Source organism: Scyliorhinus canicula, chromosome 4 (genome assembly GCF_902713615.1).
Source record: "Scyliorhinus canicula chromosome 4, sScyCan1.1, whole genome shotgun sequence".
Classification (NCBI taxonomy): Eukaryota; Metazoa; Chordata; class Chondrichthyes; order Carcharhiniformes; family Scyliorhinidae; genus Scyliorhinus; species Scyliorhinus canicula.
The window spans coordinates 232,839,377-232,851,589 of NC_052149.1; the positions used below are offsets into that span (position 1 = coordinate 232,839,377).

At 51.3% G+C, this 12,213-nt stretch overlaps 1 protein-coding gene across 1 annotated transcript in view; it reads right to left on the bottom strand.

Annotated features, from left to right (window-relative positions):
• Positions 1-8,985, bottom strand: part of gemin5 (gem (nuclear organelle) associated protein 5) — a gene marked incomplete at its 3' end in the record, with an annotated part of 57,294 nt that extends 48,309 nt beyond the window's left edge. Inside the window, exons 1-3 of the mRNA XM_038796252.1 lie at positions 8,650-8,985; positions 5,458-5,612; positions 2,909-3,090 (exon numbers count right to left, since the gene is read on the bottom strand). Coding sequence (XP_038652180.1) covers positions 2,909-3,090; positions 5,458-5,612; positions 8,650-8,791 — 479 coding nt within the window. The remainder of the gene's footprint in view (positions 1-2,908; positions 3,091-5,457; positions 5,613-8,649) is intronic.
• Positions 8,986-12,213: the final 3,228 nt, after the last annotated feature.

The window sequence follows — 12,213 nt, forward strand, 5'->3', positions numbered from 1 at the left end:
CCCTCCCCCACTCCATGTGAGCCTAGTTGCTCTTTGACACACTGCTCACCTCGGTTCTGCCTTTCTTTATGTGTCCCTATCAGCACCCTTCTTAGCCATAATCACCTCCATTTCCCTTTGTCGCTCTGTCCTCAACATCTTTGTCTATCTCCATTTATCGTTGGACCCCTATCCAGCCCCACCGCTCACGCCCCCCCCACCAAGAGTATAAATCTGACCTCATTTCCAGTCCACTCTAACCTTCACAAAGAGTCATCCAGACTCCAAACGTCAGCTCCCTTCTCTCTCCACAGATGCTGCGATCGTCCAGCATTTTGTTTTAGTTGCTATGTCACCATTGCTTCTTTCCCCATTACCTAAATCTTTGTCCCTCCGGTTCTCAATCCTTCAACCAAAGGGAACATTTTCTCCCGGTCCACTCTGTCCAGGCACCTCATGATTTTGAGCATCTCTGTCAAATCTCCTCTCAATCTTCTCTTCAACAGTGGGAAAAATGTCAATTTCTCCAACCTTTCCAGGTAACGGAAGCTCTTCATCCCGGTAACCATTCTCATGAATCTTTACCACACTTTCTACAATGCCTCCACATCTCTTCTAACAATAATAATCTTTATTAGTATCACAAGTAGGCTTACATTAACACTGCAATGAAGTTATTATGAAAATCCCCGAGTCCCCACATTCCGGCGCCTGTTCGGGTACACGGAGGGAGAATTCAGAATGTCCAATTCACCCAACAAGCACGTCTTTCGGGACTTGTGGGAGGAAACCGGAGCACCCGGAGGAAACCCACGCAGGCACGGGGAGAACGTGCAGACTCCACACAGACAGTGACCCAAGCCGGGAATCGAACCTGGGTCCTTCGCGCTGTGAAGCAACAGTGCTAACCACTGTGCTACCCACAATAATTGTACCCTTTCTTTTATATTTCCTCATGTCCTTCTTTCATCCAAAATGGATCACTTCACATTTCTCTGCCTCACATCCACTAATTTGTCTGTGTTCTGTTGAAGTTCTACACGACCTTCCTCACAGTTCCCAACGCTTTCAGGTTTTGTCTCGTCAGCAAATGTTTAAACTGTGTCCTGGACATCAAGGTCCAGGTCATCGAAGGGCAGAGATCCTAACAATGATCTCTGGGGAACTCCACTACAAACCTTCCTCACCTCCAAAAAAACATCCATTCAGGGCTACCCTCTGCCTCCTATCCCTCAGCCAATTTCATATCGCGCCTGCCCATTTTATTCCATCAGCTCGAACTTTGTTCACCAGTCTAATGTGCTGCCTTTTATCAAAATGCCTTTTGGACGTCCATGAGAACTGCCCTATCGATCCTCTCTGTTACCTCCTGGATTGAATTGGATTTGTTTATTGTCACATGTACCGAGGTACAGTGAAAATTATTTTTCTGCGAGCGGCTCAACAGATCATTAAGTACATGGGAAGGAAAGGGAATAAAAGAAAATACCCCAACCCTTAAAAACAATCCTAAACTAACCCACATTTACCCAACTGGCTATTAACTTTGTCTTGAATAATCGTTTCACAATACTTCACCACCAGGGTTAGAATGACTGGCTGGAGGTGCTGGACTTAATCGCCTACGAATGAAGGTTTGACATTTGGAAATCTCCAGTCCTCTGGTCCCACTCCTGCATCTCAGAACGATTGGAAGATTATGGTCAGTGCCTCTGCAATTTCCGTGGCCAGATGGTGAAATTTGATTTCAATAAAATTAAAAACGGTGACCATGAAATCGTTGTTGGCGGGAAGGAAATCTGCCATCCTTCCCCGATCTGGCCTACAAACGTCTCCGGACCCACTGCAATGTGACTGTCTCGAGAGGCTACATTTCCTACTCCTGGTTCGTGTCGGGCAGGAAATCAGCCACCTTCCAGCCCTTGGCCTGTAGCCCTATCGGTAACAGCCCCTCCAGCACAAATCTGGCGTTCTTGATTAATAAAGGGGATCAGGGGTTATGGGGAGAAGGCAGGAGAATTAATTTTTTAAAATTATTGTTGATATGTCTATAGAAGAGTTTTGGATTCCCTTTTATGTCAGCTGCCTGTTTCTTCCCATATTCCCCCTTCCTCCCCCTGCGCTCCCCCCAAATCTTCTATATTCAGCCTGATTCTCAATTTTATTATTCACCTGTGGCATTTGCTGCGTTACAATTACTGCCACCTTCCTTATATCACAACAGAGGCTACTACTAAAAAGGTGCACAACTGGTGGGACGTCCTGTGAACGGAGCTTAAGAAATGCAAATTCCGTATCGGACACCACAAAACTACTGGGTGTTATAAATCCCATCCGGTTCACTAATGCCTTTGAGGGAGGGAAATCTGCCGTCCTTACCCGATCTGGCCGAGAACAATGTGACGGACCTGTCACTGCCCCTCTGCAACGGACCAGCAAGCCACGCAGCGGTACTCAAGGCTGCTCGCCACCACCTTCGAGGGCAATTAGAGCTGGGCAGCGATGTCCACCTCCCACAAAGGAATGAATAAAAACATGCGCTACGCTAAATGGATCAGTGGTTGGTGATTGGCACTGCTGCCTCACAGCTTCCGGGACCCGGGTTCAATTACGCTGTGCGGAGTCCGCACGTTCCCCCCGTGTGTGCGTGGGTTTCCTCCGGGTGCTCCGGTTTCCTCCCACAGTCCAAAGATGTGCAGGTTCGGTGGATTGGCCGTGATCAATTGCCCTTTAGTGTTCAAAGATGCGCAGGTTATGTGGGGATGGGGTGGGCCAGTGGGTCTAGCTGGGATGGTCTTTCAGACGGTCGGGTGGGCCGAATGGTCGCCTTCTGCACTGTAGTAATTCTATAGATCTCACCGGGCTGGCTATAATAATTAACGGCGAGCTGTTTCAAAGCGTAGATGGTGCGCACAGCTTTCTCTCTTACCCCACTGCCACGTGGTCTCCATTGTGAGGCGAGCAGGATAGGCAGAAAATGTTCCTGGGTTCTGGGAAAAAATGGTGGGTCTCATTTCTGTTGTACCACCAGCAGATCACAATCCCCTTCTCATCCCCCGTCACCACCAACTCCTTCTCCAGGGGAGACCAATGAACAGCAGCGATGGGACTCTGCAACAAATGAAACATCGATGTTAATCGTACACAAGGACATAGGAAATGGCAGCTGGAGGCGCGCGAGAGCTTCGCGCCTGCTCCATCTATCAATAAGATCAAAGCTGATCCACTTCAACTCCATCTTTCTCCATTATTATAGTGCCCAGAAATCTATCAACCCGTCTCAAAACCACTCAGCCACAGCACGTTCCTCTTGGGTAGAGAATTCCAAAGATTCTCAAGTAAAGACATTTCTAATCTCGGGTCCAAAATAGCTGACCCCGTTATTCAAAGACCAGAAACTCCTGGTTTACCATTTATACCGTTCCTCACTCTGCAGACAGCTAAGTTCCTGGAAGAGACAGAGGAATTTTAAAAAAACACCCTGGGTGTAATAAGAATTCCCTCCCTTGTATTCATTTCCTCTTCCCACATACCTCCATCATTCCCAGAGACTGCTGCAATGCTGGACTTCAATACGGTTTCTTTCTAATATATCTTCCTTTTGACAAACCGACAGTGACCTGCGTCAATAGTATGTTCATTGTATTAAGAGACAAAGATCAGTGTCGAGTTAAGTGCTTGAGTATTTATAAAAAGAGACTGCCCCTATTCTAGCAGCTGGGTGTCCTTGGATAGGGAGCATGTTTAGTCCATGGCATACTTGAGGTGTTGCATGACCGGTGGGCACCCGGGGACTGGAGTGAGTCCTTGGCGCCCAAGATGACATTTTGATTGAATTAGAGACGGTTTCTTTGGTGCTCTGGTTCTGTTACACTGCCCCTTTAAGGGGCTACCAATTTACACACACACACAATTTACAGTGCAGAAGGAGGCCATTCGGCCCATCGAGTCTGCACCGGCTCTTGGAAAGAGCACCCTACCCAAGGTCAACACCTCCACCCTATCCCCATAACCCAGTAACCCCACCCAACACTAAGGGCAATTTTGGACACCAAGGGCAATTTATCATGGCCAGTCCACCTAACCTGCACATCTTTGGACTGTGGGAGGAAACCGGAGCACCCGGAGGAAACCCACGCACACACGGGGAGGATGTGCAGACAGTGACCCAAGCTGGAATCGAACCTGGGACCCTGGAGCTGTGAAGCAATTGTGCTATCCACAATGCTACCGTGCTGCCCAATTTGCTTTATTAATTTGACCATGTGTTCAGCGATGCTGAGTAGAATATAAAGAATGCTGGGACTCTGGGTTGGCAGGTAGGAGGCAGACATAGAGAATGCTGTATTGCTTAAGTAAAGCCATTTGCCAACTGTACCGTCTTATTTGAGATCCATTTATCAACCTTTATCTTTGATTCTTCTCTATCCACTCACGCAGCCTGAACAGCTGGTCCTTTCCAACATTTACTGTTGTTATAACGTGAACCCTGGCAAACCGACCCTGGGAACCTGACCTAATCAGTTACTTATATTTGTGGCTCAGAGGGAGCATGCACGCCTCCAAGTTAGAATGTTGTGGGTTCAAGCCTCACTCCAGAGGGGTTGAGCGCTGTGGGTGGATCTGAAGCACGTACACTGCAGCGGTTCAAGGCGGCATCTCACCACCACCTTCTCACGGGCAAATAGGGATGGGTAATAAATGCTGCATTACCCACATCCCATGAACAAATTTAAAAATGTGGGTTCCACAGTGCTGAGGGGCCATCTTAAACTTTTCTTCCCCCTCTGCAGAATTGCAGAATGTAAACGATCCCACGGAGCTGTTTCGAAAAGGAGGCGAGTTTACATAATGGAATATTAATCTTTCTCGTCACAAGTAGGCTTACATTAACACTGCAATTAAGTTACTGTGAAAATCCCCTAGTCGCCACATTCCGGCGCCTGTTCGGGTTCACAGGAGAATTCAGAATGTCCAAATGACCTATTAGCATGTCTTTTCGGGACTTGTGGGAGGAAACCGGAGCACCCGGAGGAAACCCACGCAGACACGGGGAGAATGTGCAGACTCCTCACAGACAGTGACCAAGCCGGGAATCAAACCTAGAGCTCTGAAGCAACAGTGCTAGCCAATATGTTACCGTGCTGCCCAGTTAACACTTGGTGTTTGGCCCAGTATTTATCCCTCATCTAACATCACTGAAAAAATAGGTCACCTGATCATTATCACATCGCTATTGGTTACCTGCAATTTCCCACATTACAACATTGGTTGGCCCGACTTTTTTTTTTTAAAAGTGCATTCATTGGCTGCAAAGCAATTCGGACATCCTGGAGGTTAAAAGCCTGAGAGAAATGCTAATGCTTTCTTTAGTACAAATCGGAGCTGCAATAATGAACCAGCTAAAGAAAAAAATCAATGGGCAAATGATCAAAAGTGCAGTCAGATGGCGACAGGGAGACTGAATGGTGGACTGACCTGGTGGGCTGTGTGTTCCTTGAGTACAGTTCTCGTCTGAATGTCCCAGACTTTGACAGTGCCATCGTCAGACGTACTGGCGCAGGTATCCGTTTGGCCCGGGTGGTGACTAAAGGTGAACCCAGTGACCCTTTCAGTATGACCCGCCAACTCTCCTGGGAAGGAAAAAGAAACAGCACGCGACGGTTAAACTGAACAACATCACTTCACAGCGCTTTAACCCAGAATCGAAAGCTCTCTGATAATCTTCCCCCTCCCCACCTCCTGTCCAGCTGTAAGTCAGGAGGGGCTGAATAAAAAAAATCGAGTTTTAAAAAAAAAAGCTCATCCTGACACATCAGTCAGTGGAATCAGAATGTTCCACAGCAGGAGGCCATTTGGCCCACTGTACCTATGCCAGCTCTCCGTCAGTTATCCCCCAATAAAAATATTCATTAGTTACCCAATTTCCTTTTAAATTATGAATTCAGTCTCCGCTGTTGTTTCTTTTTTTTTTAAGTTTAGAGTACCCAATTTTTTTTTCCCACTTAAGGGGCAATTTAGCGTGGCCAATCCACCTACTCTGCACATCTTTTTGGGTTGTGGGGGTGAAACCCACGCGGACACGGGGAGAATGTGCAAACTCCACACGGACAGTGACCCAGGGCCGGGATTCGAACCCAGGCCCTCAGCGCCGTAGTCCCAGTGCTAACCACGGCGCCACGTGCCACCCCCCCCCCAGCGCTATTGTTTCTAGTCAGGAGTCCCGGGCCCCAACAACCCTCCCACCCGAAGTAAACTCGGATATTCGTGAACGTTACAACAAAGCTGACGGATTCCTGCCCTCAATATGTATATATGTAACGCCTTTAACACCCCCAGACCGCTCCACAGGGACATTATAAAATTTGATACAAGTCCCATAAGGCGACATTCGGACAGGTCAAAGAGGCATCATAAAGTAGGACTGCGAGGCTCAAAGGTGTAAGGAGGCGATTCCAGACGCAGGATAGAGAAGGTTGGGGGCATGGCCCCCCATGCTGGAATGTTGGGGGAAGAGGGCAAAAATTGGAGGAGTGCAGAGATTGCGGAGAGCTGTGCCCAGAAGGAAAAACTGTTAGAACATACAGTGCAGAAGGAGGCCATTCGGCCCATGGAGTCTGCACCGGCCCACTTAAGCCCTCACTTCCACCCTATCCCCGTAACCCCACCCAACCTTTTTGGACACTAAGGAGCAACTTATCACGGCCAATGACTGTGGGAGGAAACCCACGCAAACAGGGGGAGAATGTGCAGACTCCGCACAGACAGCGACCCCGTGGGGAATCGAACCCAAGACCTTGGCGCTGCGGAGCCACAGTGCTAACCACTGTGCTACCTTGTTCCTTCCTTCTGGGAGGCAATGTGGAGGATAGAGATAGGGAGGGCGGAGGCAGAGGAGGGATTGGTTCTGGGTGGGGAGGTGATTTTTTGAGGATGGTCCTAAAGGGAGGGTGGAGGGGATAGTGGAAGGCAGGGCCTGTGGGGAGGTCCTGGGGAGGGGCAAGGAGGGGTCCTGGGGAGGGGTGAAGGAGGGGTCCTGGGGAGGGGTGAAGGAGGGGTCCTGGGGAGGGGTGAAGGCGGGGTCCTGGGGAGGGGTGAAGAGGGGTCCTGGGGAGGGGTGAAGGAGGGGTCCTGGGGAGGGTGAAGGAGGGGTCCTGGGGAGGGGTGAAGGAGGGGTCCTGGGGAGGGGTGAAGGAGGGGTCCTGGGGAGGGGTGAAGGAGGGGTCCTGGGGAGGGGTGAGGGAGGGCAGAGGGGGAGAAGAGAGGGGGAGAGGAGAGGGAGAGAGGAGAGGGGGAAGAGGTGGAGGGGGAGGAGGGAGGAGAGAGTGAGGTATGGGGGGAGGGGGGAGGGGGGAGGGGGGAGGGGGGGGGGAGGGGGTAGGCGGTATGCGAATGCAGCTTGGGCTGTGTACCGAGGAGGTGAGGCTGGGGAGGGGGGAGGGAGGGGGTAGGCGGTATGTGAATGCAGCTTGGGCTGTGTACCGAGGAGGTGAGGCTGGGGAGGGGGGAGGGAGGGGGTAGGCGGTATGTGAATGCAGCTTGGGCTGTGTACCGAGGAGGTGAGGCTGGGGAGGGGGTAGGCGGTATGTGAATGCAGCTTGGGCTGTGTACCGAGGAGGTGAGGCTGGGGAGGGGGTAGGCGGTATGTGAATGCAGCTTGGGCTGTGTACCGAGGAGGTGAGGCTGGGGAGGGGGTAGGCGGTATGTGAATGCAGGTTGGGCTGTGTACCGAGGAGGTGAGGCTGGGGAGGGGGTAGGGAGGGGGTAGGCGGTATGTGAATGCAGGTTGGGCTGTGTACCGAGGAGGTGAGGCTGGGGAGGGGGTAGGCGGTATGTGAATGCAGCTTGGGCTGTGTACCGAGGAGGTGAGGCTGGGGAGGGGGTAGGAGGGGTAGGCGGTATGTGAATGCAGCTTGGGCTGTGTACCGAGGAGGTGAGGCTGGGGAGGGGGTAGGCGGTATGTGAATGCAGCTTGGGCTGTGTACCGAGGAGGTGAGGCTGGGGAGGGGGTAGGCGGTATGTGAATGCAGCTTGGGCTGTGTACCGAGGAGGTGAGGCTGGGGAGGGGGTAGGGAGGGGGTAGGCGGTATGTGAATGCAGCTTGGGCTGTGTACCGAGGAGGTGAGGCTGGGGAGGGGGTAGGCGGTATGTGAATGCAGCTTGGGCTGTGTACCGAGGAGGTGAGGCTGGGGAGGGGGTAGGCGGTATGTGAATGCAGCTTGGGCTGTGTACCGAGGAGGTGAGGCTGGGGAGGGGGTAGGCGGTATGTGAATGCAGCTTGGGCTGTGTACCGAGGAGGTGAGGCTGGGGAGGGGGTAGGCGGTATGTGAATGCAGCTTGGGCTGTGTACCGAGGAGGTGAGGCTGGGATGGGGGGGGAGGGAGGGGGTAGGCGGTATGTGAATGCAGCTTGGGCTGTGTACCGAGGAGGTGAGGCTGGGGAGGGGGGTAGGCGGTATGTGAATGCAGCTTGGGCTGTGTACCGAGGAGGTGAGGCTGGGGAGGGGGTAGGCGGTATGTGAATGCAGGTTGGGCTGTGTACCGAGGAGGTGAGGCTGGGGAGGGGGTAGGCGGTATGTGAATGCAGCTTGGGCTGTGTACCGAGGAGGTGAGGCTGGGGAGGGGGTAGGGAGGGGGTAGGCGGTATGTGAATGCAGCTTGGGCTGTGTACCGAGGAGGTGAGGCTGGCCCCGGCTGCTGTCCAGCAGGTAGATGCTGTTCTTGGCTCCGAAGCCCAGGACGCCCCGGGAGCTGCAGTCACAGCAGCGGCTACAATACCAGTTCGGGGAGGGAGTCAGCACTTTGCCCGGCATCTCCGCAGCCTGTGTACCGGGGCCCAAAGCCCGGGGTCCAGCAGCTTCCCTCCGGCCTGGCAGCCCCTCTCTCTGCTAGCCCGGCCACTCTGCCCGTCTCTGCTGCTAGCCCGGCCACTCTGCCCGCCTCAGCCGGCCCTGCTGCTCTCCCTCGTGTCAATCTATTCTTCCTTTTCCCAGCCTCTCTCTCTCTCTGTCACTCCCCCTTCCTCTTTATGCCCCTCCCCCGGCCCTCCCCTCATCCTGGAGCTCTCTGTCCCTCCCTCTCTCTGTCCCTCCCTCCCTCTCTCTGTCCCTCCCTCTGGAGCTCTCTGTCCCTCCCTCCCTCTGTCCCTCCCTCCCCTCATCCTGCCCCTCCCCCTCATCCTGGAGCTCTCTGTCCCTCCCTCTCTCTGTCCCTCCCTCCCTCTCTCTGTCCCTCCCTCTGGAGCTCTCTGTCCCTCCCTCTCTCTGTCCCTCCCTCCCTCTCTCTGTCCCTCCCTCTGGAGCTCTCTGTCCCTCCCTCCCTCTGTCCCTCCCTCCCCTCATCCTGCCCCTCCCCCTCATCCTGGAGCTCTCTGTCCCTCCCTCCCCCCCCCCCCCCCCCCCTGTCCCTCCCTCTGGAGCTCTCTGTCCCTCCCTCCCCCTGTCCCTCCCCTCACCCTGGTCTGTCCCTCCGTCCCTCATCCTGGAGCTCTCTGAACCTCCCTCCCTCTGTCCATCCCTCCCCCTGCCATCCCCTCATCCTGGATTTCTCTGTCCCTCCCTCCCCCTGTCCCTCCCTCTGGAGCTCTCTGTCCCTCCCTCCCTCTGTCCCTCCCCTCACCCTGGTCTGTCCCTCCCTCCCTCATCCTGGAGCTCTCTGTCCCTCCCTCCCTCTGTCCCTCCCTCCCTCCCCCCCTCTGTCCCTCCCTCCCCCTGTCCCTCCCCTCACCCTGGTCTGTCCCTCCCCCCCCCCCTCATCCTGGAGCTCTGTCCCTCCCTCCCCCTGCCCTCCCCTCATCCTGGAGCTCAGTCCCTCCCTCCCCCTCATCATGGAGCTCTGTCCATCCCTCCCCCTGTCCATCCCTCCCCCTGGTCTGTCCATCCCTCCCCCTGTCCCTCCTTCCCCCTCCCCTCATCCTGGAGCTCTCTGTCCCTCCCTCCCCCTCATCCTGGAGCTCTCTGTCCATCCCTCCCCCGGCCCTCCCCTCATCCTGGAGCTCTGTCCATCCCTCCCCTCCCCCTCTTCCTCTTTGTTCATCCACCCCTCCTCCCCTCATTCTGGAGCTCTCTTCCTCTCTGTCCATCCATCTCTCCACCCCCCCCCCCCCCCAAGGCTATGTGAGCATATTGCTCCCACCCTGAAAACCCCCTTTCTCCCCTGTGTATATCCCCTACCTCTATTTCTCCTTTCATTTGTATACCTCAGCCTCTCTCTTTCTCTCACCCTCTATCTCTCTGCCTCAATCACTATTTTTCCAGCTCTCTCTTTCTTTCAGTCTCTCTCCCTCTGCCTTTCACTCTGTGTATACCATTCTATCTCTCCATGTCCTTGTCACCAGCTTTAGAATAGGTTCCTTCCTTCTCTATTTATCTATCTGTCTGTCAGTCTCCCTGTATTCTTTTTCTTTTTTCTATCATTCCGCATTCTCTCCCTCTATCTATTTTATTTCTCTATTCTCCCCTCTATTCTCGCTCTCTGTTTGCCCCCTCTCTCTATTATCTCTATCTCTCAATTCTTCCTCTCTATTCTCTCTCTTTATATATATTCTCCTCTCTCTCTCTCTATTCTCTCCCTCTTCTTTCTTGACTCTATTCTCTTCTCACTATATCTCAATTCTTGCTATCTATTTGCCTCTCTATACACATATATATTCGCTCTCTATCTCTCCATTCTCTCTCTTTATCCTCTAAATTCTATGTTCTCTCCTCTCAGTGTGTTCTCTATTATCTTTTTCTGTCTCTCTATTTTCTCTCTCCATTCCATCTCTATTCTATCTCTGTCTCCCTCTATTTCCTCTCTAAATCCCTCTATTTTCTCTCTCTCTCCCTCTATTTTCTCTCTCTCTCCCTCTTTTTTTCTCCCTCTCCCTCTATTTTCTCTCTCCCTCTCTCTCCGGGCTCTGGAACGTTGTGTATCTTTATCCAGTTTGTTGCCAGTTTCTGGGGTATGAGCCCCGGGCGCGGACATAAATCGCGAGAGCAAACCCCAACCACCTTCACCCAGCAACAGCCCGTGATATACAATAGCCAGGCGATTATATACATGAACCGGCCCGTGATATACAATAACCAGGCTGTGGTATACGTTATCCAGGCTGTGATATACAATAACCCAGGCTATGAGAAACACCAAAGAGTCTGGATTATACATTAACCAGGCTGTGATGTACAATAACCATGCTGTGATATACAATAACCAGCCTGTTATATACAATAACCAGGTCGTGATATACAATAAATCAGCCTGGAATGTACAATAACCAGCCTATTATATACATTATCCAGGCTGTGATATACAATAATCAGGCTGTGGTGTACAATGACTAGGCTGTGATATATAATAACCAGCCTGTTATATACAATAACCAGACTGTGATATACAATAAACCAGCCTGGAATGTACAATAACCAGGCTGTGATATACATTATCCAAGCTGTGATATACAATAACCAGACTATGATATACATTAAATAGCCTGAAATATACATTAACCAGGATGTGGTGCAAAATAAAGAGCCTGGAATATATATTAACAAGGCTGTGGTACACAATGAAGAACCTGGGATAAACAATAACCAGGCTATGATATACATTAAAGAGCCTGGGATATACGTTAGCCAGGCTGTGATGTACTATAAAGAGCCTGGGATATACATTAACCAGGCTGCGATATACAATAAAGAGTTTGGGATATACATTAGCCAGGCTGTGATATACAATAAAGAGTTTGGGATATACATTAGCCAGGCTGTGATATACAATAAAGAGTTAGGGATATACATTAGCCAGGCTGTGATATACAATAAAGAGTTAGGGATATACATTAGCCAGGCTGTGATATACAATAAAGAGCCAGGGATATACATTAGCCAGGCTGTGATATACAATAAAGAGTTTGGGATATACATTAGCCAGGCTGTGATATACAATAAAGAGTTAGGGATATACATTAGCCAGGCTGTGATATACAATAAAGGGCCTGGGATATACATTAACCAGACTGTGATATACAATAAAGAGTTTGGGATATGCATTAACCAGACTGTGATATACAATAAAGAGTTTGGGATATGCATTAGCCAGGCTGTGATATACAATAAAGAGTTTGGGATATGTATTAGCCAGGATGTGATATACAATAAAGAGTTTGGGATATGCATTAGCCAGGCTGTGATATACAATAAAGAGTTTGGGATATACATTAGCCAGGCTGTGATATACAATAAAGAGTTTGGGA